This window comes from Pyrgilauda ruficollis, unplaced genomic scaffold (assembly GCF_017590135.1).
Source record: "Pyrgilauda ruficollis isolate IOZ18807 unplaced genomic scaffold, ASM1759013v1 scaffold5, whole genome shotgun sequence".
NCBI classification, from domain to species: Eukaryota; Metazoa; Chordata; class Aves; order Passeriformes; family Passeridae; genus Pyrgilauda; species Pyrgilauda ruficollis.
The window spans coordinates 6,708,595-6,734,670 of NW_024526599.1; the positions used below are offsets into that span (position 1 = coordinate 6,708,595).

Genomic DNA, 26,076 nt, shown 5'->3' on the forward strand with positions numbered 1-26,076 from the left:
CTGAGGCTATAAATGTACAGAGAATTCAAAACATTGAAAATCATGAGGGACTTATTCTTTGTGGCAAAGTACAGATTTCTAATATGCAACAGCAAATTCATTAACTAGTTTAGGGTTTAATACTATTTGAATAATTAATAATAATTTTGGGACATGCTGTGAAATTCCATTGAATGGTACTGTGAGAAGATAAATGCATTAATTTGAAATTTAAATTGCATGGAGATCAGTCCCTTTAAGCACAAGGTTGAGATCAGTCTAAATATATCTCTAACGTGTAGGATAAAAAGCTTAACAAAATGTGAGAGGTTTTTTGATGGTCTGTTTGGGATGTTTTCATTTATGGTGGTTTTTTCCATACTGGTGTCTCTTACCAATGGTTTGGTAGGTACTCAGATTGTAACACTTAAGGGACCCTCAGTTGCCTGCTCAGCTTTTTGCTAAGAATGATACTTAAGACACTAAGTAGCACACATACACTCTTTGCTTAACAGTGTGCCTACATAAGCTTTGTTTGCTACTTCTTTTTGGGTGGAACAAAAAAGTTAATCATAATGTTCTGATTACAAGCACAGAACAGCAGAAAAATTTATCAACAAGTGTGAATTCACCCTGTGACTAGCATGCAGCTGTATTTTTGGTACCTATACATAAAAGTTTTAAGGAGTTGATGCTCTTTGAGTAATTGTGTAGATTATATAGTTATGTATATAAGCAAATCAACTTTTCTAAATCATTCAGTGGTGGTTAGCTGGAATATAACAATTTCCACGCTGGATACTTCTGACAGCAAGAATAATTCTGTACATATTGAGGATATTTATCTCCATTTTCTGCAGCTACAGCTCTTACATTCCAATTTTTCAGAGTTTTAAACATTGTCAAGGGCTTAACTGGAAGGAAGTTCTTCCAGAAGGGACTTTTTATGAATCTGAAGTAATTGATTGAATTTTAGGTGATTTCTCTTAGTCCAAGAGAAAAATAAGTGCAGATATTGTCCTAGAACATTCCTTGTTAAGCTGGGAAAGTTGTGTGAAAGATTTATACTTTGTCTTTGAAAATAGCCTGGAAAAATAGTTGCATGTTTCAGAATTAGGAGTTTGCTATCTGAACAAGCATCACATCACAGTTAATAAAGTTTTTAGAGAGTATTTGAAATTCTCTAAGATTGTAATGAAATTTAAAATCTGTGTTTGATTTTTGGGGTTTTCTGTGACAGTATGCATTAAGTCAAATGGTCCTCCTTTTTGAAAGTGCTTCAAAAATTAAATTAGCAGACCCTTGCAGAAAGGTACTAGGTAGGTTTAGGGAAGATTTGGAAGTGAAGAACATTGGGTAGTGTTCCGTCCTGATGATGCTTTTCTCCATTTCCAAGGTATTGTGGACTGAACAAATTTAATTCTAGTGTAATTTTAAACTCTCTCCATAGTATGCTCTTGGGAAGAAGTTGGTCTTGTACAACAAGACATCTGACTTGGCATCTTGCAATCCATTACAGAGCATTACAGAGTCATGATTTTTCAGGAAAAAAATGGTGATGGCAGAATTTGTCCCTCAGGTGCCCTTGTGGGGCTGGTAAGGCATCATGCATCTGCAGATGTGGGTGATTGCAGCTGCTGCAGCACAGAAGGGAAGAACAGAGGACAGGCAGAGTCCTCCGCTGCCCTGGCTGTCCCTTATCAGCATCCCTCTACCTTTCCTCTCAGCACTGCTTCAATGAAGTCCTGTGTTCTCTGAAATTCCTTCCTACAGAGCATGGGCTCAGCAGAAGAGCACCTGTGTATCTAAACTTCACACTGATATATTCTGACCAATACCTCCACAGTTTTTGGATCAGACTGACAGCTCTTCTGAAGGATTCATAATTGGCCCTTTCATGATGTCCTACTAAATTTTCAGCAAAACGGATTTCATCTTAGTTGCCTTGTTTTTTGATCCTTGATCCATTTACACCAAGAAGTTTCTTTAAAATTAGAATATAATCAAACATATATATATCTGACTTTGTATAAAGGGGCTTACCTATCTGGATCTAAAACTTCAGCACAAATTAATGTTATAGAATGGTTTGGGTTGGAAGGAACCCTAAAAATCATCTAGCTCCAACCACCCTTCCAGAGACAGGAATACCTATAGCTTATCGGGTATATTATTATAATAAATAGTGAAAATATTCTTTAAAATGGTAGACTTAGGTCATTTGTCTTATATAATTATCATTTTGATCTTATTCTGAGGAAGAATAGGGAGGAATTACCTGTTTGAGAACTATCTGTTTGCTTCATATCAAAGGAAATTTCAATTAGCTAACAATATAAAATATTTTTGCCAAGTTTAACAAGTCCTTCATATACTGTTTTTAATTTCATGTCCAATGAATTAATACATTTTTGTTGCTTGATATTCACATTCAAATGTAAATGACTCCTTACAAAGACATAATATCAAATACCTTTAAACACATCATAAAATAAACATATTTTTTCTGTTCCTGTTTAGTCATCTGTGACTCTTTGGAAGATCACGTTTCTGGAGCTGGCACCAGGTGCCCCCTGGGCTACTTTCCATGTGGCAATATCACAAAGTGTTTGCCCCAGCAGCTGCACTGCAATGGTGAGGATGACTGCGGCAATCGGGCTGACGAAGACAACTGTGGTACGTGGCTGTGACTTTGCTTCGTGTCTAGCACCTGTAGTCACTGAAACCCAGGCAGTGCTCACACCAAACAGGGGGCTGTGAGTGTCAGCAATAGCAAAGTTGCGTGTTTTGCAGAGGATGCAGCAGGTCTGCTTTAGCTAATCAATCCACCCTGCAAACCATTTGCTGGAGAAAGAAGATGGGCCACATTTTTATTTGTACATGGTATCAGTTATCAGTATCCAATTTTTTCCCTGCTTTGAACTGCTTTGTACAAGTCATTTTGATGTCCACAAATGGATGGATGTGATCTATCAAAGACCGTTGCTGAGGAGAGTTAGATGTGTGCTCCAACAGAGTTTATGAAAAGCTTAATGTTACCTAATGTGGGAAACATAATTTAGAAGAATTTTCAAAGTTTTTCAGAAATTTATTTATGCCCTAATTTGAGAGAAACAAGTGCATCTGTAAGCGTACTGTGCAAGCTGCACTACCAGCAGGCTTTGGTGGTTAAAAACGTAAAACTCAGAGGGCACACACATAGTCAGGTCACTTGTGCATGCTGTTTTGATCCTTGTCACTCCTAGCCCCCCTGGATGGTAGCTGTGATCTTCACTTGGCTTCTGGGCTTTGGCTTTACCTCTACTGCAAACCAGGTAAGGCCAGGGCTTTGCATGGCCACTTACCTGTCCATGCTGCTTCTTTGTGAGCATGGCCCTGGCACAGCTCTTGTCTATGCTGAGCAGCATCTATCATGCAGCGTTTGGACACAGCTCAGAGGTGGCACAGGGAATGGGGCCCCATATTCTGTGAAGAGAGAGCTTCACCATTTGGTCGTGAGCTAAGAACACAGGGAGAGAAAATCAACCCTAGCACATTTTTTTTACTGTTATTGCTACCTTACTTACAGCCTGGATATTTCAGAGGTGCTTTCCAGTGCTGCTGATCCGTGGCAGGTGGGGGAAGTAGGCTTCCTACTCCTTAGTAGTTTTCCTGTAGCCATGGAGGACAGCCAAGTGCACTGTGCCCTGCCCCACATGCTGCCTCCAGCCCCCCAAAGCCAGGCAGCTGAACTGTTTGTCTGCCCCAGGCAGGCATGTTGCCATCAGATCTGGGTGGGAGGATGCAAAGAATTAAAATATTAAGTGAAAATTCCATGCTATGTATACTGAAAGAAATTTTCTGAAAGAAATTTCAAACAAAATATGGTAAAGGTATTTTGCACCAGCACTCTCAGCAAAGTCAACGAGGTTTTGAAAGTAGTTGTTCTCATAGCATGTGAAGCTGATTTGTGTACCTATGTGAAGTGTCTTATTATTATACCTACGCAATTTCAGGATCTTACTCCATATGAATGTGATTTTAAATTCTAATCCCATATAATGAACCTGCACTATTTTGCAGTTTTATATCATTTGTTGGTGCTATAAACCTACTTTCTGTTGTAAATAATCAAAATCCTGAACAAAAATGGCTTGCTCTGTTTTTTCTGTAGTCATCTTGACCTACAGGAGCAGGAATTGCCAATGATGATGCCCTCTCATGTTTAAGAAGTCCAAGGAAAATAAACAGTTGCTTTATCCATATTTCATTTCTGTATAATACCACAAAGTCAATCATACAAGGACTTGCTGAACGATACAGCTTAGTATGATAATAATTAGGATATACACAGTTTTATAATGGGAGGTACAAGACAGTATAGGATCATAGAATTTTTTAGGTAGGAAAAGAAATTTAAGATCATTGAGACCATTAATCAAAGAGCTCTTTGCATCTCATCTTATTACAAACACAGAACTGAGGTATTCTCGGATTATGAATAACCAATTTCAAAAATTCAATTAGAAGTAGCATGGGTTGTCGGTGAGCACGGAGAGTGCTGCAAGAAGTGATTTAATACTGAACCCTGAAGCAATGAATAAAAAAGTCCTTAGTAATGCCTTAGTGTTCTTCTATAGAAATGAACATACAAAACAATTCAGCTGCGATATTGAATCCTCTTCTGCGTATTGTAATTCAAGAATGAGTTAGCCTTGGTCTTTGAAAACCTAAATTCGAGAGATGAAGAGTCATTGTATGGATCTACAGGGAAAAACTATGCTGCTCATGCTTTTCTCATATCTTGACCCCCTCTTCTCACTTAGCAATGCATTAGTATAATATTCAGCAGTAATGTTTTCTCAAAAATTGTTATTGCAGTCATACTTCGTTGTACAGTTAAAGAGTCACTTCCTTGTCTGAGTATATGGAATGTTTTGAGGAGATTTTCTGCAATGACTCCACACATAGGAAGTGGGGAGATCTTTGTGGGGTAACTCTGGTTTTGGTTATTCATCTTGCTTAAAATACATGAAAAGAGTCCTCAGTGTTCCTGCGACAGAGAAACCATACGTCTTTTCTGTTTCCCCTGCCATTCCTAGGATCACCTCAGGATGCCTGCCTCATGCCAGCAGTTATATCTGGCTCCTTCTCCCCCATTTTTTTTAAATTTACAACTAGTTTTCAGTTAAACTCATTGCTCTTGGTTACAGAAAAAAATTAAAATTGAAATTATGCCAGTGTGGTAATTGTTCCACTCAGTGAAACATGGAAATTTTAATCTTATGTATGAGGTATTCTAAGTAAATAGCTCAGCTTTTCAATTCCTGAACACTTTTGCATCAACGTGAGGAACTTGGAGGTGACCGGTGTACAGGATTCAACCCGCAAGTGTGGGAGGGAAAAAAATCTTTGAAGACCCTCAAAGAACTTCGAAAATACCCCCAATTTTTTTCTTTTTTAGTACATAAATTTCAAGCAAAGCTAGGTAAACCAAATGTTTTACTAACAGTAATGGTAAAGAACTATCTTAAGTCTGTAGTAAAACCAGCTATATGGCATGGAAACACAAAGCAAAATACGTCATTAGATGTTTCACTCCAATTATCCTTTCTTCTTTTAGTGAACAAATTTGTCTCATTACCCATTTTATTTCTATAAGGAAATTATAGTTGTAATCTTTGTGAGATTATATTTGTTAGAAATTATTGTTGTAAGAAATTGTTGCTGTAGTCTCTGAGATTATTTGCAGTATTAATCTTGTTTCAGGCACTGTGTGCCTGATAACAGCGAAACATGATTATGAATATTTCAAACTAAACCAAATCCACACTGAGACATGTATTTTCAAATGTGCTGTGATCACTGCTCATTATCCAGTTTAGGCACACAAAGATTGGCTTTGTGGTGCCCTCTTCAATTCTGCTTCCTCTTTCACTTCCACCCTCCTTTCCACTTCCAAATAATAAACACAAAAATAAGGTCCAGACTAGTGAAGATCTCAAATTAGGATCATAGGTAGAGTTGGGAACAGACTCAGAATGCTGTGTTAGTGCTTAACCTCAGGATGTGAATATCCTAGCTCATCTTCAGCATTTCTTCACTTCTGGAAAGGAATGAATTATATCTGATATTTCACACTAGAATGAAGCCACTCACCTTTGAAAATTCATGCTTTTGCCACCTAGCTTGCTTTCCAAAATCAATAAAATACTGTGTACTATACCCTAATGGGGAAGGGCTTGAGGCAATACAGTAAACTGCAATAAGAGAAGGCAGCTGGCAATTTATCATGCCTGCAGTGATGGGAGGCTCTGCTTGAACTGTGGCTGGATAACCTTAAATGTGCATGGAAAATGTAATCTCACCTTTTGGACTCAAAAACATAGTTCACCAAAAGGAAGCAAGGATCTTGGAAAATCTGTCATGAAAATAATATTTTTAAATTAAAAAATTTAAGTTCTGTAATTTGTCATGAAGCTTATGCTTTTGAGGAATTTCCTTTTTTAGGCTCGAGAGAGCATTAAATTGTACATTGTGGTTCTGCTCCACACTCATCCTTGCTGAAGTACCGAGTTCTTAATTAGGCTGAGGGTATTGTGAGGCAATTTAACCTCTATCATGTTTCATTTGGAGTTATTTTTGTATGTATTTGCAAAATTCAAAATATGTATGGAAATAAGAGATAGCAATTTCAGCATCCTTCTGTGCCCAAGCTTGTTTAAAGATGAAGCTGGCAAAGCAGAGCAAGTTGGATATTGTTTGGACCTAGTATCTTGATTTCAAATGTAATGGCTTCAGCCTGATTTTCCAGGGAAGAGCTTTTCCCATTTATTTACAGCTGTAAGGTTTGAATCTGTAGCTCCTTGGCATTTATAGATGGGAGGTTAGAACTTTTTTTTACTTCATTGCTTTTTAAACCTGAGCCAGGATAAATAAGCGTAATTACAAATTCTGCTCACATAATGCCGTGGAAGTGTTGACATGGAAATTGTTCCTAAAATAAGTAACAAATATTTCTCACATTGAAGATATTACTGCTGCAATATGATTGTTAATGCAGTCTAAACAATCTCTAGGCAAACTCTTTGATGTCCAGTGGCATACTCAATGTGCCAGGTATGTATTCCCATGTACAAATTCTTGGAAAGAAGTGTTTTGAGATCCCTGCCTTCACAGTGATATTTAATGATAAAACAAAAACAAAACTAACAGTAGAAAAAAGTAACAAAACTAATAATAGATAATTGATTAATGCAAAGCAAAAATAACAGAACAATATTTATGATGTAGATTTGCACTGAGCCTAAGTGTGTTTTTTCATTTCAAGGTGTGTGTTTCTTTACATGAAAAAATCTTGACATGCAAAATATTGGGAAAAAAATGTGGAAAGTTAATCACAACATAAATATCTCCATGCATTTGGAAGAAGACAGCTAACACTGCCAGTAATGATCCACAGATTTTTCTGTTTTCAAAATATCTGGAACAGCTTTAGACACACAACAAAAAAAGTTCTTTCATATGCTCCTAATTAAATATTTAAATTTTAAATCTTACACTTATTTTTCTTTTTTTTTAAATTCTCTGATATCTGATATGCCCTCTACTTAGAGAGCTGAATGAACAAGTTTTTTTCCTAGATAAGAGTCAGCTTTCCCTGACTAAAATTGTCCTACTGTTGGATGCAGTGATAAAAGAGCAAAGTTCTCAGTCAAACAACTTTTGTGTAATTATCTCTGCTGGATACAACACTGGGTCAGTTGCCATTCTGTAGTCATAACATAAGAATTAAAAATTAGTATGCAAAAATTGTAAATGCAGGTAAATTTTGAAAGAATGAATAGATGTTTTTCCTGCCTGATTTTCTAAGAAATTTGTTGCAATATTTTTTGTCATATTCCATATATTCTGCTGGGTGATGAGCACAATTTGATCGTCAGAACTGTAAATTAGCTCTGCTGTTAATATGATGCCAGTTTTTGGGGAGAAGCCTCCCAGTAAATTGCAGTGAAGGTTACCTCCAGTTTCTTGTTTCAAAACCACCCATCAACTGTCAAATTTAGTTTGGGGAAAATATAGAACAAAATCAGACTTCAAAAGGTACTGGGCTTTCCTCTGGACTTTACATCCTACCTGGCCAATTTGAAAACATATTTTATATGTCTGGAAGACTGAGATTAATCCCTATTGCTCTGTCACTAATATACTACATGTCAGCACCCTGTAGCTGCAGGTTCTGAAAATCCCTTGTATGTAAAGTAAAGGTGGAGTCATTCCTTTATAAATAATTCTGCTTTCAGATTTAAAAGTTTTTCCTAACTTCCATTAGGGTTTGGTAGCACACGAGCATGCTGTTAAAGTCTATGCAGTTATTGGATTTGTTATGTTCAGTTCTAATTTAAAATGCAAATGCAGTATGACTGATGTGATATCTTCAGTCACAGCACCTGGCTTATGAAGCAAAGCCAAGCCCAGTGAGAACTGGCCTGGACTGACTCCACTAAAATCAACAGAGAGATTCCCCTGTCTGCAGTGAGCAAAGAATCGTAACTTACCTAAATTAGCAAACTAATAAAATGCTCATATATTTCAAAAACCCAGTGTTTGTTACTCATGTACCAGCCTTCCTCAGCAGATCTGGAAAAGATTGGAAGTACTGTGCCAGCAGTGGGGGATTTTTTCCTTTAGATGAAGAAATCTAGGTTGTGCAACCTGTCACAGAAATATCAGGTATAATATACAGTCTCTTCCCATGCAGTCTGTGGTATATAGGTTTCATAAATAAATGCCTCAATCCTTTTTATCTCAAACTTAATTGGTTGGTTCTTCGTTTAAAATTAGTGTTACTGTCACATCACACTACTGAAGAGCTCTTATGCTCCATCTCAGAGCTGGTTGTTAATATAGGCTCTTCATTTATTACTAATAAATCTCTAGAGGAAGTCTTTATGTGCAACTAACACAGGTATAAGTCCTACTTAGAATAAAAAGTATTTTAACATAAGAATTGTAAAAATGCAAACACCAGAATTCTTATTAATTTCAAAACAAAAAATCACACATATTGGCCCTAATCCCTTGCACCTCTGCAAACCAGACTCTTTTGCCATGAATGGGACATTAAAAACCAGCAATTATTGTTACACATTTGGCTACTCTTTACATACAAACAATAATAAAAGAGAGAATGGAAGAAAAAATGTGCTAGTGTTTAATTCTATCTTTTTTTGTAAGCAGTATCTTTAATTATGTAGAGCAGTAAATGGAACAAAGTAGCCTGGGCTATTTTGAGAGCACAAGTTTCCTCAGTGTTTAAAAATTTGGCTTCTGGACAATTTTGCTGATAGTTCTGTAAAACTGTTTTTTTGGCAGCTAGGCAATGGTTGCAGTGTGTCTGCATTTGTTTTTTAATCACAGTGTCATAGCCACATTTTTCCAGTCTAGTGAAGCAAGAACAGGCATGCAGATTTAATTTGTTTCTGACTCCAGAGGAGTTTTTTGCTGGCTAAATGTATTTACTATTGTGTTGCTCTCAGCCCCAAGAGTTCCCCGAACAAAGGACAGCATTCCGCTCCCCAGTTGTGAATTCACTTTTAGACGTTCATCACACACAGAAGTTTCCTAAAGAACTGGGGCAGGGAGTGGCTGTTTGAAGTCTTGCACCTATTTGCCTCTAAAAACACAGACCTCATCTGTTACTGTGTGCCACACGCTCACCAGGTGACTACCTTGCCTGAAGAAATTAATTACTATAGAGCACCTCTTTATTTAAAAGGGACCAATAAAAATTCAACAGGATAAACAGACTAACAGCCTGTATAATGTAATGCTGATTTGTATGTACTTCTTTGAAGGTCCATAATTGTACATAGAACTATTGCAGTTCTGTAGGTTCATTAAATCTTCTAGATTTCCATAACAGAAATCTAAATTTCTGTCGGGTATTTCAAAACATCTATACGAAAGATATATGTTTTAATATTACAGGATTGCCCATAAGGGATGAGAAATTTCACTTTTGTATCAGCACATTGCAGAAGACCTTGATGTTTTTATATTTCAAATTAATACTAGTAATTAATAATGTTACGGTTGGTCTTGTGTTTTCCTGGCATGGCACTTTTACCATCGAACTTAAAATACAGGATTTGAATGAGGTGGTACTCACTTCTGAGCCTAGATAGCAAATTCTGTTTGTGAAGCATAAAGTAAATGTTTGACAGTCAATAGTGTACTAAAAATGTATCAAATACCTGGGAAAACAGAGAATTTTAAAGCTTCACATAGAAATTTTTTGTATATGGCCAAATTTTATTGTCATTGCCATCCATTCACAGTATATGACACCAAAACAATAAGGTTTACTCTGATGTGCAAATATCAGCACATGGAATAGCTTTGCTGAAATTTTGAGGGTTTTTAGTCAGTTTTGCTACTGTGATTTTTAAATATTGTTGGTAATTAAGAGGAAATTGCATTTCATTAGACTTATGCCTCTCCTGGTCTCCACTGTAGTGGGTTACTGCCAAAGGAACTTTCAAGCAACAAAAGGTGCTATAGATGTATTCATGCTGTTAGATTATTTTGATTTTAAAAATTTAATATACTTCAAGAAAAACAGAATATAAAATCAGAAAAAATTATATAGATTAAAAGTATTGTTATAAAACTAGAAAACTCAATGCACGTATTTCATAGGAATAAAGATTAAACACTGAGAAGATGTTTATCTTCTGGAAACTTTAACCTGCCTATTTTCTTAAAAGTTGCACTAGCTTAATTGAGTTGCCCTAAAATCATAAAAAAAAACTTGGGCAAGTATGTAATCTAGTTCATCCAGAGAACTGTAAACTTTATGCAAATTAATTTGTTTCCTGTCTGGTTTACCATGATTACCATGTCACATATCAGCAGACAAGCTACATGTGATTTCAATGAATCAGCAGGTAGAGGACACAGTATATGTGCAGTGACATGCAGATTGCTGTGGGGTAACTTACCTTTGAATTGATTGATAAGATGTCTAGCTCTAAGTTCTTAAGTTTTTCTGATTGGATACTCAGACTGAGACAGTGAAATTCCATCCCAACTTTGCCCTTCCTCCAGGCACCACAGCCCTTGGTTTTGTAAAATCTCTGTGTAGTTTTGGTCTTGTTGTAAGTTATGAGGCTGTATCAGGATGCCTCAACACTGTGATAAAGGGCAATTATATTCTTCAATCTGTAAATATTTTTAAAGAAAATTCTTCTTGTTTGGAGGACAGGGGTCTTCCTTGTACCAAAAGGTACTGTTGTGAAAAGCCTGAAGTAATTCTTTATAGCAAGAAAAAGTGTATTTGAGCAACTGACAAAAAAAAATATGTCCAAAGGTTATGACCACCAAGAGCAAAGGCAAATTCAAAGGGTGACACAGTGTCTCTTTAGAGTGTTTATGCATTTAGCTGATAGCTTTTCTCTGTATAATACCCATGAAGACATGGCTGACAAAAAGGGGAAGTCATATAGATAGCATCCCTATCATAAGCTCCATACTAAGTGAGAGATATGTCTTTAATTGAGAAAAGACGATACTTCCTTGGATCTGTCACTGAAATGATTACTCAAATTTGTAGTTTGTCAGGATCAACATGCTCTTTCTCATTCCCATCAAAAGTGGTGGTTGGAAACTTTCAGTAAAAAAGAGCATATTAATCTCTAGTCAGATAAATCCAGTTTGCCACCACTTATATAATTTATCCTGTGTAGAGGAAGATTTAGTGATGCCTTGTTTTCTCAGATCTCTTTGTTTTTGGTGTTTGTTTTTTTTTTTAACAGAACTATGGCCAACATAATCTATTTTAAAACTGGCTCAGGGTAGCAGTAATTTCTCATCTGACCTGTACTCCCTCAAATTATAGATTTGGGATTTCAAGACCAGTACTATTACCAGTCATTTCTTAAAGTGTTTGGAGAACCTTACCTTGAAAGAGGTAAAAACAGGCCACAAACCTTCATCTAAACTCTAAACAACCAAAAAGTGATTTACAGTTCTGCCACTGAGTGTTTCACTGATTGGTCATGCTAAACATAGTTATTCTGCACAATACATTCTTTCAGGATTTGACAAAACAGTCTGGATAAAATAGAGACTGTCCCATGCTTGGGCACAAAGTTTGCCCCAAAGCATATCTTTCTGGAGGTCAAGAGATGTTTAATAACTTGTTTTATTATGTTCAAATAGCCCTTTTTATTTCTAGTAGAAAGCATGCCATGAGAAAAGCCCGTTATTTAAAATTAACTCACTAGAAACACCAAACAGCTGGAACCATTCCAGTACAAAATAATCCATCTTCTCTGTGAATTTTTCCCCTTCTTTTTTATGGCCACCCAAAAATACACAGCTGCCTCTAGACTTCCTCAAAAATGTTGAGGAACTTCCCCTTTGTGGCAAATTTCTCCATGATTCCCATTAGTGTGGGAGGCACTTCTCATCCTTTTTCTCTGCAGATGTGAAATGCATTGATGGTCACCTCTTGTACATGCTTTGTCACATGACAAGGCATTTTAAAAGTACAAAAAATGTGGGGAAAAAATCTCATATAGCTACTTTATATGAACATAATAATGAATTAGGAAATCCAAAAGTATTTTCACACTGTATTCCTGACTGCAAAGCATTCTTTTGGTATAATTCATACTTTAACAATAATCTCATTTTTAAACCATTTTTCCAAGTTTCTACTTAAAAATCTTACTTCCTCTGTGTATGTTGAATTTCCACATATTGCTGAGTCCAGTCATATCAACGAAAGTCAATGGATGTGCTCCAGTTAAATATTCAGGAATAGTGGCAGAGAACACCTCACTATGGTCCCATCTGCAGGGCAGTAGGTTTTAATGCACTTGCCACTTGACAAAGGGTCTGTTCTCATCACTTCATCAATTACAAATTCCATGCTGCAGGCAGTGCTAACACTGATCTTTTGAGCATTTAAAGCAGGCAGGAGAAGGTTGGCCAATACCTTTCATTTTGTCCAAAATGCATTAGGCTGCTTCTGAATATTAGCTTAATGATCTAGAATGGCAAAACTGCTAATGGATCAGAGCATGCAAGGTGCTCTTAAGGAAGTTAATAAAGTGTTCTTAAATGTCTTACCAGGTCTGTCTTTTCTCTCACTGGAGCAATTCCTGAAGACAGGCACTTATGTTTGCTTTGAATCTTTCATCTTTTCAATTTATGCATAACAAACAAATAACTAGATGAAGGATAGCTTGCCTGAAGTTACTTAATATTTCATAGTATCATTAATCTGTGTGTATAACACATCTTTTCAGCAGCAAAGAGGCAAGCATCTCTCAAAACCAGCTTCATCTGTAGGCAGGTGTCAGGAGATGTTTTCAAGGTCATTTCATTGCCTGTCTGAGAAAACAAAAACTGAGTTGTAATGTGGCATGAAAAATGATAAACCATTTCAGAATGGGAACATTTGCAAAGAACTAAATATTTTTTATCTCTCCCTGCCTATTTTGAAGCCTATATATATAGTAATAATGCTTACTTAAATATAAAGATTTATAGAGAAATATCCATGAGGAATTGTATTTAAGTATAACTAAACTATAAACCTGTGAAATTACAGGGGTAAAGACTATTGCCAGTACATCATAAAGGTGAATCTGAGACTGTAATTACTAGCAAAGCAGAGCCATCCTGAGAATTCTCATAGAAATGTTGTTTTGCAGTAGATATCTTTAAAGTGTGCTGCTTTCAATTGTCATGGATGCTTTGGCTTACCAGCTAGTGAGTGCCATCCCAAGGAGTATTTCTGCTACTGCTGCATGTTCATTAAAAGAGATGCTTTAAAAGCTGAGGAGAAGGCAGACTCAAATAAAGAAAACCAAAGTCAGACTCAAATTAATAAAACTAAAATCCAATCACATCTTTTAAAGGCAAGTTCCCTTTCCCTTTCCAGCCTGTTTGGAAAGTAGCTACCTGATGAGTCAATTTACAGGTCTCAGATATACAATAGATTTCCAAAAAACAAGTAGCTAACAGATCTGTAGCTTTTTCTAGCACTACCATACCTTGAAATGTCCAGTCTTTGGACTGAACTAAAAGTTTTGCTCTTAAATTTTGCTCTTACGTCCATAAACTACTCAGTTCCAGTACATCTATGCACAGTGACCAAAAGGGTAATATGGAATCATGCTTTGTTTAAGATGCATATTAAGCTTAACATTAACATTCTGACTTGAGTAGATTACAAGTCTCTTCTTTTCCTGAAAAGCAGTGTTCCTTTGGCCTTCTAGATTTTTAGGAAAGAAATTATAGGCTGTGACAGTGCAAGACATCCCTCTGCACAAACTACTTAAGAGTCATAGTAGTCATTTCAACTTTCCTCGACAAAGTGGCAAACCTGCATGTTCAAGGAAGTATGAAAATATTGTTCACTCTCATTTTTAGGCTTCTACATAAATAAACATTTCTGAAGTCCCATCGATACTTTTTCAGTGTGACTGTCACAGCAAATGCTGTTATTGAAGGTATAATACACTGTTACTTCTATGCAATTCATATTATTTGTAGATAGGTAAGATTAAGCAGCTGTATAAAGTTATCTAATGGTGTGTGAAATGCTCTGGAATAAAGGCCTGTATTAATTAGACAAAAATTGATGCAACTACATTAAGTGAAAACATTCCTGCCTTCCATTTCTATTTTAGCATCTTCTATTTGTGGTCTGTTTATGTTGTATTGTTTTTTGGTTTTTTATTAGAGGACAACAACGGATGGTCTCTGCAATTTGATAAACACTATACAAAGGACAAATACAATAAACTGAAATCTCTGTATGCATTTCAGACAAAGACACCTGAGTGCTGTAAGTAAATTACAGATATTATTTTATTAATGATGATTCCTAGAAAGAAATACAGAACAAATATATTCTTAGCAAGAAATTTAGTGCTGATGCTGTTTCATTTATAGTTAAACAGCATAATATCTCAATTGAATTAATGCTAATTTGAAGCTAATTTCAGTTCCATTAAGGATGATTCATTTTCTGCAAGAAAAGTGTCAAACATATTTTAATTAGCATATGCCAATTAGGAGGACAATATAAATGTTTATCTAAATATGCTGATACTGCTGGAGAGACCACAGAACTGACATATATTTCAGAGTGAAATGAAGGCAACATTGCTCCCAGTTAATTTCTTTGTACATCAAATGAAATTTGCAAACCCCCTCCACTTACACAGGTCTTTGCACAGAGTTTTTGATTCTGCTGTCTCCTCTGATGAGCAAAGACTTCCTGACCCATTTTTGACCTATTTTCACCCATAGAAATTGTGCTCCTTCTAGTAATAAGATTGCTGAATAATCTAAAGAAGTCTTGCAAAAAACGCATTCCAGATTCTTATATATCATGCCTAAGGTTCAAGAGCTTTTACAAGCTCTTTCACAGAGATAATATAATTTTTTGCGTCCTTTTATATTTATTGTTAGATTCCTCCAAGGTCTAAATCAATTTTGTAAAAACAAGTGCCTTAATTGTGTTTAAAAGAGCCTGCTATGTCTGTCTTTGCGCTCGTTGTTCTTTTATACCATATTTCTTTTCTCCACGTCCCATCACACCCCATATGCCACCTTTTGCCCCGACCATGTTCCTGTTCTCCTGCAGTGGCTGGTGATGTGCCAGCAGAGTGTACCTGCCAAGGCCTGGAGGTTTTCTGTGATGCTGCCAAACTACGTGCTGTCCCATCAGTCTCTTCAAACATAACCATAATGTAAGTAGAGAAGTAACCTGGTCTGTTCAAGTTTGACTGTCAATCCTACAACTTTTTCACAGCTACAGCCTTATAATTATAATCCGCTGATGCTTGGGAAGCACTGTGTCTCTCTGTTGACAAGTACTTAAATATTTTAAGTACAGGTTTTCCTCACATAAAAGGGGAGAAAAGAAACTAAGGAACCAAAAAACTCTGTGAACCGATCATTTCATGTGTGTAACAGTGACTTGAGGTACAGTTTCAGGATATCTAAGGAAATCTACAAAAGAAATGCTCCCTTCCAAGACAAAATGCTTAGAACCTGTTTCTTATTCTATGATCCTGCTAATATTCCTAGTCCGTGTTCCTGCCAATAAAGTCAATAACCTTGAACTTGGTGGAACTCCCTGCTGGAGCAAATCTATCGAGTTCTCATTTGATGTTTCTGAATATGGTGTTATTTAAAAGGATTTAATTGGTCTGACTCATCATGCAGATATGTATGTGTAAGCCAAACTCTTTTTTAAGATATCACAATATGGTTGATGTGCTTGATTTGCTGTGTGAGAAGTAGTTTTAGGTGTGGTGAGCAGGGAGCAGCATCCCATGTCCTTACCTGAGGGTCTCCCCCGTAGATCCGGGTCATGGATCTTTCCTTTTGGTCCCAGCCTGTGTTCATATGTGGCTGAAGTTCTCCTTGTTGGGTCCATATTCAAATACTGCAACGCTTCATAACAAAAACTGATGTGGAATGTCAAGCATCTATTTAAACTGGCTTCTGGCTCAGGGTTGAAAAAGAGTTCCAAAATACTGACCCAGTTCTAGCTGTCGAAGAAGCAGTGAGCTGGTTCAGCTGGCTTTCGGGATAAATTCTCTTCTAATCAAACCACATCCTGAAGGAATTTTATTCTTGACAGGACACTTGAGTGTCCCCAGTGGAGATGGCACACAGAGACGCATGAACTGGGAAATACACTCTATATGCATTTAAGGTTTGAAATAAATCTGTAGTTTATATTCAAATCTTTTTCATTCTTAGCTTTAACTATTATTTTGCCAGTTTTTCCTGGGGACATGGAATTTTTTTTATTATAATGTATTTTTCTTACTGTTTAAGTAGATATAAGCATACAGAAGAACAGAAGAAGCATATTCAGATGGTTTCATGTTGCTTTTGTTGTTTGGCAGAGTGAGCTTTATTAAATAACAAAAGCGCTGTAGGAACCTGGCACAGTAGTTTTACTGTATGCATTTATTCCTACAGGTCTCTTCAGAGGAATCTGCTAAGGAAACTTTCTGCTGATGTTTTCAAGAAATACCAAGATCTTAAAAATCTGTAAGGGAGTGCTTTAACATAAAATACCTACCTAGTGTCTTAAATACTCATCTTTTCCTTCCCTCCATATGTACACACATGGAGCTTAACCTTTAAGTAACAAAAGTATGGTTTGTCTCACTTTTGATACCTCATGTGTACCCTGTTTGGCTCAAGTACCTTGATTTGACACCTGTCTCTTTTTTGCAAAACTATAATTTCTGCATATTCAATGGTTTATGTTTATAGACAAGTTTATACCAGAAAAATACTAAATTTTAATTTTGTCTGAAGGATGCTACATTTATAATAAACAGAATATGCCAAATTGAATTAAAGTAAGTTAATTGATTTATTCTGGCAAAAAAGTTTGGAAACTCAAACTCCCCATTATCATGGAAAGCTCATTCCCATGGCACATGATTTTACTCCTAATTATGTCTGGTAGTGATTTGATAATGCTCAACAAGTCAAATTATTATGGCAATATAATACTGTGTTATGTTTTCCAGCATGTAACATACATGCTGTTCAAAAATCATAGCCTTTGACAAGTTTTCTTTAACAAGTTTTCTTATGCTGTTCAAAAATCATAGCCTTTAACAAGTTTTCTTTATATAGTAGTGAAATAAAAATTAAATGCAGAAGTCTAGAGTAGGGCTTCTGTGTAACCTATTCAAAGTGTTCTTTCATGGGAACTGTGCTACACTGCAGCACCATCTTGTGTTCTGAAAGTTAAGTCCTATTATGTCCCTTAAATTCCTGAAAGGTAAGTTTTCACTAAAATAAATTAATCCATATCTATCTATATATGTATAAAAAAATTGATTCTAATATCAACTTCACACCCTTCTGATAGATAATTTTACATTTTCCAAAAGATCTTGAGCAGTGTTTGGCACAAACCCATTTTGTAAAAGCCAATGTCCCATTTCTTACTGCTTCCCAGCAGGAATGCATCTAGATGCTTCATTAGGTGGAATTTGATTTAAAGGACTTAAGTTCAAATATTATTCAGAGAATAATGTTATAATGCATTAAAATTATTTGGAAAAGACTTAGAATTTGCATTTTTACTTTTCAAATCATTACTTCATCAAAGTAGATAAAGAAATCCAGAATTTAAAAAAATAGTATCTTTAGTTAACAGGAGATTAATAAAATTTGCTGTATATTTTTAAATATATTATCTTACAAATGCAGTATTTTGAGAATTCTCTGGTACCACAAAAAAAAAAAAAAATTATTCCAATCTTACATTTACCATGCAAAATTTTGGTTGCAGCAGAGATCTGGGTAAACACAGAGATCAGGTCATACAGCTGAGCACTGCAAGGTTAGGACCTAATCAAGGAGGTTGCAAACCACCACTCCACTGTTTATCTTTGGCAAAGCAAGCATCCATTGGAATGATTTTTATGATTTTGCTCTTTGTGTGATTTTCTTTAGAAACAGCCTTGCAATCTTTCCAGCTATAGCTGTGAAATGATTATTGCCAAATTCAAGATGTAACTAGTATAACATCTGATTTTAAAGTATCAAATGTGCATTCAGTTTAGCTGATATTTAAGTTGTTTACTTATGTTTGCTTTAGCTTCACTTGTTTAGAGAATAAATTGTTTTGGGTTTGTATCTTCTTAGGTATCTTCAGAATAATAAAATCAGAGTCATATCTGAACGTGCTTTCAAAGGTTTATACAACTTGACAAAACTGTAAGTATTGCTTTTTTGGGATACTGAAGTAGAAAGCAGCAGGCAGAGCTCTGAGAGCCTCTCTCTACCTGATTCCATATTAGGAACTTGCAAAGTGGTCCAAAACTGTAACCCAACGAGTGAATTGAGAAAGCAAAGACAGAATAAGAGGCATCTCTGCAAGTTTATCTGGCAGGACAGTACTTTGAAAACACAAGCTGCCTCCATACTTCTTCGATCCTATTCCCCAAATCCTCGTGATGGAAGAAGGAGACAGTATGGTAGTTACCCTGCTGAAAGCCAAAGAGCATGAAGAAAGAGCAAAATGAAAGCGAGAGCTTGTGGTAGATGAAAATTCTTTAACACGGTGTTTTGGCTTACAAATGCAATTCAAAGTAACCAGTATAGGTGATGAAAGGAACACTTTTTTCTCTATTTTGCAGCAACTTGTTGAAAGGTGTTTCTAACTTTTAAGGGAAATGCTCAGTGAAAGATACAACGCATAAATTGCACTGTTTGGTTCAGAACTTTTACCGCAATGTTTGCAGAATGGAAGTTTCCCAAAGCTGTACCTCTTATTGTTTCCATCACACAAGTGTGGCTGATTATCTGTTATTACAGCTGCTGTTATTATCTTCCCAGACCATTTATAGTACCCCTCCCCATTCGTTTTCAGCTTTTCTTTTTCCATTATTCTGGTATCTACATTTATGACTAACATCCTTAGCAAAGAATGAATGGGATCCTGGAAACTTTCATGGAACTTTCGTGGAACAAATCACTCCACAGAAGGAAACTGGAAAGGATCTAAAATATGACACAGTGAAAATATTTAGCTGGCTGTGCTTTCTTATAGATAAGACAAAGTGCTGTACATAATTGGTCTTAAAATCCTCACCACAGGGAGTCCTCTCAAACAATGGCATGAAAATTACCAAAGTAAAAAAAATTATTAACAAAATAGGAGTATTCTGGTAAATTATCAAGGAAAAATAATCTTAAAACTCATTTTCATGTGTTTGCTGCTAAATAATCATTCCATTCATTCATCTTTGGTTGGTCTTGTTTTAGATACCTGAGCAACAACAAGATAACAAATTTGGAGCCTTTTGTCTTTGCAGACCTTCACAGGCTTGAATGGCTGTATGTTGCTTTCTTATTTGTATATTTATTTACTCAATAAATAATTAATTAAAGTATATATAATATTTTTATTGCTTTCATTTTTATGCATAGCATTACTTTAAACTAGCTAATAACTAAGGAGCTCCTGTTACACTCTGCAAGGTAAAAATGCAATTGGCTTTTGTGAGAGCAGAAAATAATTCTTGAACCTTAATGGCTTCAATGATTGATGACTTTTAACAATGGTAAACAATGTTTATTAGGAATTGCTTGTTACAAATTAATATATTAAGTAACCTGGGTACTATAAAACAGTATACAGATATATTTTTTTAGGCAGATCTTTTCCTGTAACTAGTGCTTAGAATGTCCAGACAAAATTACTGTCATAACCTGAAATACTGGCTTATTACTGCCTTTTGGAGAGATTTTGATGAAGTTATCAAAAATAAGCAAATACTATGTCTTGCATTCTTCTGCATGTTTGGGACTGTTGGATTGCCACAGAACACTGTTAGGTTGTGCTACTTTGTTTTTACAGAGAATCCATTCAAGGTGTCTTAATCAAAGGATTTTAAAGGCTCAAAGGAAAACACTTATTTCTAAGTTGAAAGAAATTATTTTCTCTAAGTTACTTTTTTATTACATTTTTCAGAAAGGATATTAGTATATTAACCCATCACAGAATAGTGTGTTAATTTTTATAAGTAGTTTGACTGGATTCTTGAAGAAATTCACTACAAAGCTTGTTACCTTTTATTATCTCTTGAATTTAAGATTGAAGTCAATTATCAATCTGATACACATTTTGCTGTAATTTATAGGATAATTGAAAACAACAGGATAAATCGGATCTATCCATTAACATTCTATGGACTCAAATCCCTCATTCTTCTGTAAGTATGAAACAAGATAAAAAAGGTTCTATTTAAAAGGACAGACTAGGAAGGGCATATGCATATAAAAACCTTTTTACACTGACTATGCTTGCTCTCCCCAGAGTGCTGGCAGTACACCTGCAGCTTTCCCTTACCCCAGGCAACGTGCTGGAGTGGGAGAATTTTGGCAGCAGTGGACATACAGTGTTTGGAAAAGTATAGGGAGAAGGGGGAGGAAAGTGATAAAAAGCATCCATGAAAGGGCAGGGTCGAGGCAGCTGCAGCACTGGCTTCCAGGTGTCCTCCAGAGCCATGGTGGGGCAGAAGAGGTCCCATAGTCCCTGCCCCTGGTGGCACCCTGACCCCCCTCCCCAAGACCCTGTCTAAGATCTGCCACTGACCTCTCCAGCCAGAAAGATGAGGGACCCTCTTCCCCTGCATGCCAGAGGGAAACCTCCCTCCACATCCCACTTCCTCCATCACCCCTAGAAGTTACGTGTTCTGACTGAATTTGTATTGGATTTCTACATTTCATTTTAATAGCAGTGAAGTGGAGTGAACATCTTTCCTTTACCTGGACATGAGCAAGCTAAGGATAAAATACTGCTGCACAGAATGGCACAGGGAAAATATGTGGAAGTTGAAGAAAATAATACTACTTTCAAAACTATTCAAGATAGGAATGGTTTTTTTTTTCAGAAGTACATAAGGGACATGAACATTTTCTATAATATAACTGTGCAAATATAACCAGCTGTACTATTCCTCTTTTTTTTTTTTTCTTAGAGAGATGATGAATAATTCTCTTGCTCGTTTACCTGATAAACCTCTGTGCCAATACATGCCAAGATTAAACTGGCTGTAAGTCTACCTTATTTCACTGGAAAAATATTATTTTGTTGTCTTTGTATGGCACTTCCACACCACTTTTTCTTATGGGGTGCTGGATCTTGCAGCGTGCCCGCTGGGTCACTGCAGGGCTGATGGCCTGAAGTCAGCAGTTAAGTGTGCAGAAGTATTACATGTCTGCCTCCTACTCTCTTCTGTGTAGTCAAATTCTGGCAATATTTTTCTTCAATTACCTTAGAATAAGTGCCTGAGTTTATTTTCGATGATTGATGGTGTTCTTTTATATCCCAGAGACCTTGAAGGCAACCATATCCATCATGTGAAAAATGCCACTTTCATGTCCTGCAGCACTCTAACTGTACTGTAAGTAATTGGATATGCTAGCTAGCCAGAGTGAGATGTGCTTATACTGAACAGTCAAGTGATTCATTACAGTTAATATAAAAGTTTCCTGAGTATTATGGTTACTTATTTCTTGAGGATATTAAATTAAAATGTTTGGTTTGAAGTGAGCACTACACAGAATATCCACTGTTTATATTTTACAGCAAAGTTCAGCATTGAAATATATAACAAGACTTCACTGAAGATGCTTTGGCTGTTACTAAGATTTAAAAATTTTCATTATAACCTTTGTATTGGAGTTAAAGTTATCATAATGAGAACCAGCAAACACACAAAATACACAGCTTGTTGCTTATTTTGATTGGCTGGTGGGTTGACTGGCTCATCAATTTTAGAATTTTCTCCAAAGTTTCTTCAGTGATGATATAACCAACTTCAGAAAATCCCTTCTACTTTTTGGTAGATCAGTAGGCTCCATGGTAGTGCCGCTTTCAATTTTTAACTCTTCTGCAGTACCCATGTTCTTGGCTTTCTAATCTCAGTGGCAGATGAAATAAGGGTGAATGAAAAATTGCACAACCATGTACCTGTGTTTGAGACATGATTAAGTCACAAGCCTTCCAGCCCACTTAATCTTCCTCCTGGCCTCAGTCCATTTGCACCAGATTTCCATGGGTTTACGCGCGCGCGCTTGTGTGTGTGTGTGTGTGTGTGTATATATATATATATGCAAAAGTACACGCATATATAGGCCAAAAAAAAGTTATTTACCAAATGATAAAATGGCAAACTTCTAGATGCAATTAGCTTATTAACTGAATTGAGCAAATATTTGAAGATGCAGAGAACAGAGAACTTTTAAAGTTTATAAAACCTTATATTCAAAATTAAGTAGACACCAAGAAGAAGCAACATAAGTTTGTTTTATTCTTTCAGGGTGATGAGACGAAATAAAATCAGCTCCATAAATGAAAACAGCTTTTCTTCTCTCCAGATGTTAGATGAATTGTGAGTAGATTTCTTCTCTTATTTGTACCAGTCACACAGTTTTGTGATTTATATTAGAAATATCATTCATCATAAGTTCTATTTCATATAACATGCTGAGGAGATGGCATCCTTCTTGAGGGTATTTTTTTAAAAATATATTGAACAGGAAGAAAATAATCAATAAAATACATCATCTGTATAAATCATATTGGGGCTTTTCTCACATTATGTTCCCTGAAAATAATAATATCAATTATTCTTGTATCACTACAATCTAGGTGCATGTGTGCCTTCAGTGTCTTTTAGACCAGTTTGACAATTTTGGTTGGACTGAGACCTTTATTCCTCTGTTATTAGGATTTCTGCACAGAGAAAGTAAGATGAAAGGTAGAAATAAATGCAGTTTAGCCCATATAGAAACATTCCCATCATGAAACAATATGTTTAATTAATTTGTAAGCTTCTACAAGTCAAATTAATGGCATTTTACTTTCTTTTTGATGAAAATAAAATAACAATAAATTATGTATCTAATGGTATATCTGAACTAATGTGACAAAGCAAGAACTGATAGATATAGCTTCCCACCTTGTTTTAACATCATTATTTTATAGTCCAGATTTCTGATAACCTATAGAATAAATAATATTCTATTTGACAAATACAATTGTGTATATTGAAACTGCAAAACTATTCAGTAAAATTACTGTGTGTAGTAAGAACTTACTGTAACCTGTGTGTTTCTGCAGAGATTTGGCTAGCAACAAGATTGAATCACTTCCTCCATATATATTTAAGGAACTAAAGGAGCTTTCACAACTGTAAGGATTCTTGTTTATTATTATACGTAACTGTATATTCCTCATTTGATATGATGTTTTCAGTTTGTTTGTACGCATGATTTAAGCTCTGCCTAAAAAACACACCAAAAGCAATTTTTGCATTTTGTCCAGAATAATTTTGTCAAAGATGTGCATTTTCATGTCCGAAAAGACAGCATGTTCAAATTCTACCTTTTTCTAGATCTTGTTACTCCATACAAGATGAGCTACGTTAGCTACATCATAAGAAATTAATAATTTCATGGAAACACTTAAGATGATATCAGGATATAATAGGATTTAACTTTAAAAGTAGATTGACTTTATTTTTAGAATAAGCTGTAAGTAATGTGGCCAAAGTTATTTTTGTTGTGTTTACAGGAACCTTTCTTACAACCCCATCAAGAAAATACAAATAGACCAGTTTGATTTTCTAATTAAACTCAAATCCCTGTAAGTATCAAGTTTTTATATTTTAGCTATATTTTCTTTGCAATTTTGCACATCTCCCTCAGGAGCAGGACATGATCCAAAATATGTTTTGTAAGAAATTACCCCTGAAGAGTTTAGGGGGAGTTTTGCAGGTGCACTAACACAGTAGCTCTAACTTGAATTCTGCCAGCAGAGCTCCTCCTAAAACTTTGAGACAATGCAGCAACAATCTTGCAAATCTGAAATTATCCTACAGTAGATTTAAGTACCTCTTCACTGGTCACTTCACCTCTGAAGTATTGGTTCTTGTCAGACATCACTTCAAAATCATAGAATAGTTTGTTTTGGCAGTGACCCTTACAAGTCCTCTAGCTCAGTTCCCTGTAATGAGCAGGGACATCTTCAACTAGGTGAGGTTGCTCAGAGCTCTGTCCAGTCTGACCAGGAATGTCATTCCCAGGCATGGGGAATCTACCACCTTTCTAGACCACCTACTCCAGTGTTTCACCACCTATTCATAAAGAATTTTTTCCTAATATCTAGTCTAAATCTACCATTTTTTTAGTTTAAAACAATTACCCCTTGTCATATTGCAGCAGGCCCTACTAAAAATGGTTGTGATTAAAAATCAGATGTTTTCTTGGACAGCAGTGCAGCAGGAGTTTATGATTTGACCTGATATGATTATGTGTGAGCTGTAGCTAGCAGTACACATACCTTTTTTGATCAGACCAGCTTCCTCACAGTGACTGGAGCCCCCTGGCCAAATTCAACCAAATTTGGTAAAAGACTAATGAACTGAAAATACTAATTTATATAAGTGTTATGAAAATAAGCAGCTGAGCACAGAAAATAATAACCAATTACCTCCTTAACAGTCAAGCCACAGCTTGATTTTATCATTTTATCTATTATTTAACATCAAAGAACTCATACAACTCAGTGATCATAGCCTTCCACCTGTTTTAGTTAAAAAAAAAAACCTGTTAAATCTTGAGATAGATCAACAGGCAACTGTATTTTGGCCGTTTGTAGAACACCAGTTCCCTCTTTATCTGTTTGAAATAGTAGAAATAGTTGGGGAAACCACTCCCTAGGATTCATTGCAGGACTTAAATAAAAGTAGCACAATTCCATGTTGGGGCTTTCTCATGTCTGCCAGCAAAACTGCCCACCAGTCCACATGAACTGACCAATTCTCCATTTTTGCCTAAATGAATTCAGAACTCACAGGAATATTACATTCAAATATTTGAACAATAAATCCAAATAAGGTTCCCCACAAGAAGAACCAAAAACCCCTGACCAGGTGCACATCTAACCAGAGGATAGGAGGGACTGGAACACTTTGAACAATAAATCAAAATAAGGCTTCCCACAAGAGAACCAAAGACCCCTGACCAGGTGCACATCTAACCAGAGGATAGGAGGGACTGGAACAATACAGAGCCTGAAGTTCTAAAAGAACTTCTTACAGAGTTAAATTGTATTGATCTAGCACTGCAGGGGAAAAATATTACTACTTTCATATATCTAGATATGAAATTTAAAATAAGGAATCCCACCTGTGTGTCACAAAAAAGCCAGCATTTTTTCTTACATGCTGTGTTCTGTGTCCCAGCTTCCTGCTGGTTTTGACATAATGAAGAGACTGAGATTTTGGGTTGGTTTGTTTGTCCAGTAAAGCACTCCCTGGAATAAAAGAGAGAAGAGAAAAAAGAAAAATATTACTACTAGAACAAGTTATTATTTCCCCAGAAATGGTGAAAGAACATCAGTAGAATAGTACTTTGAAAGGGCGACATATTAATCAGACATTCATCAATTCTCATGACTGAGAGCAGCACTAAGAGTTTTCTTCATAAATCTGGAATAGCAGTGAGTTTATTAAAATTACTTGCACTTTTTGTTCCACT

General features: G+C 36.0%; 1 protein-coding gene across 1 annotated transcript in view; it reads left to right on the plus strand.

Moving 5' to 3' along the window:
• Positions 1–2,515: 2,515 nt before the first annotated feature.
• The window catches only part of RXFP1 (relaxin family peptide receptor 1), a 29,178-nt gene continuing 5,617 nt past the window's right edge, over positions 2,516–26,076 (plus strand). Inside the window, exons 1-12 of the mRNA XM_041480083.1 lie at positions 2,516–2,655; positions 14,717–14,821; positions 15,626–15,731; positions 16,978–17,049; positions 18,670–18,741; positions 19,792–19,863; positions 20,670–20,741; positions 21,510–21,584; positions 21,864–21,935; positions 22,854–22,925; positions 23,657–23,728; positions 24,110–24,181. Of these exons, the coding sequence (XP_041336017.1) occupies positions 15,730–15,731; positions 16,978–17,049; positions 18,670–18,741; positions 19,792–19,863; positions 20,670–20,741; positions 21,510–21,584; positions 21,864–21,935; positions 22,854–22,925; positions 23,657–23,728; positions 24,110–24,181 (653 nt within the window). The 5' untranslated portion in view covers positions 2,516–2,655; positions 14,717–14,821; positions 15,626–15,729. The remainder of the gene's footprint in view (positions 2,656–14,716; positions 14,822–15,625; positions 15,732–16,977; positions 17,050–18,669; positions 18,742–19,791; positions 19,864–20,669; positions 20,742–21,509; positions 21,585–21,863; positions 21,936–22,853; positions 22,926–23,656; positions 23,729–24,109; positions 24,182–26,076) is intronic.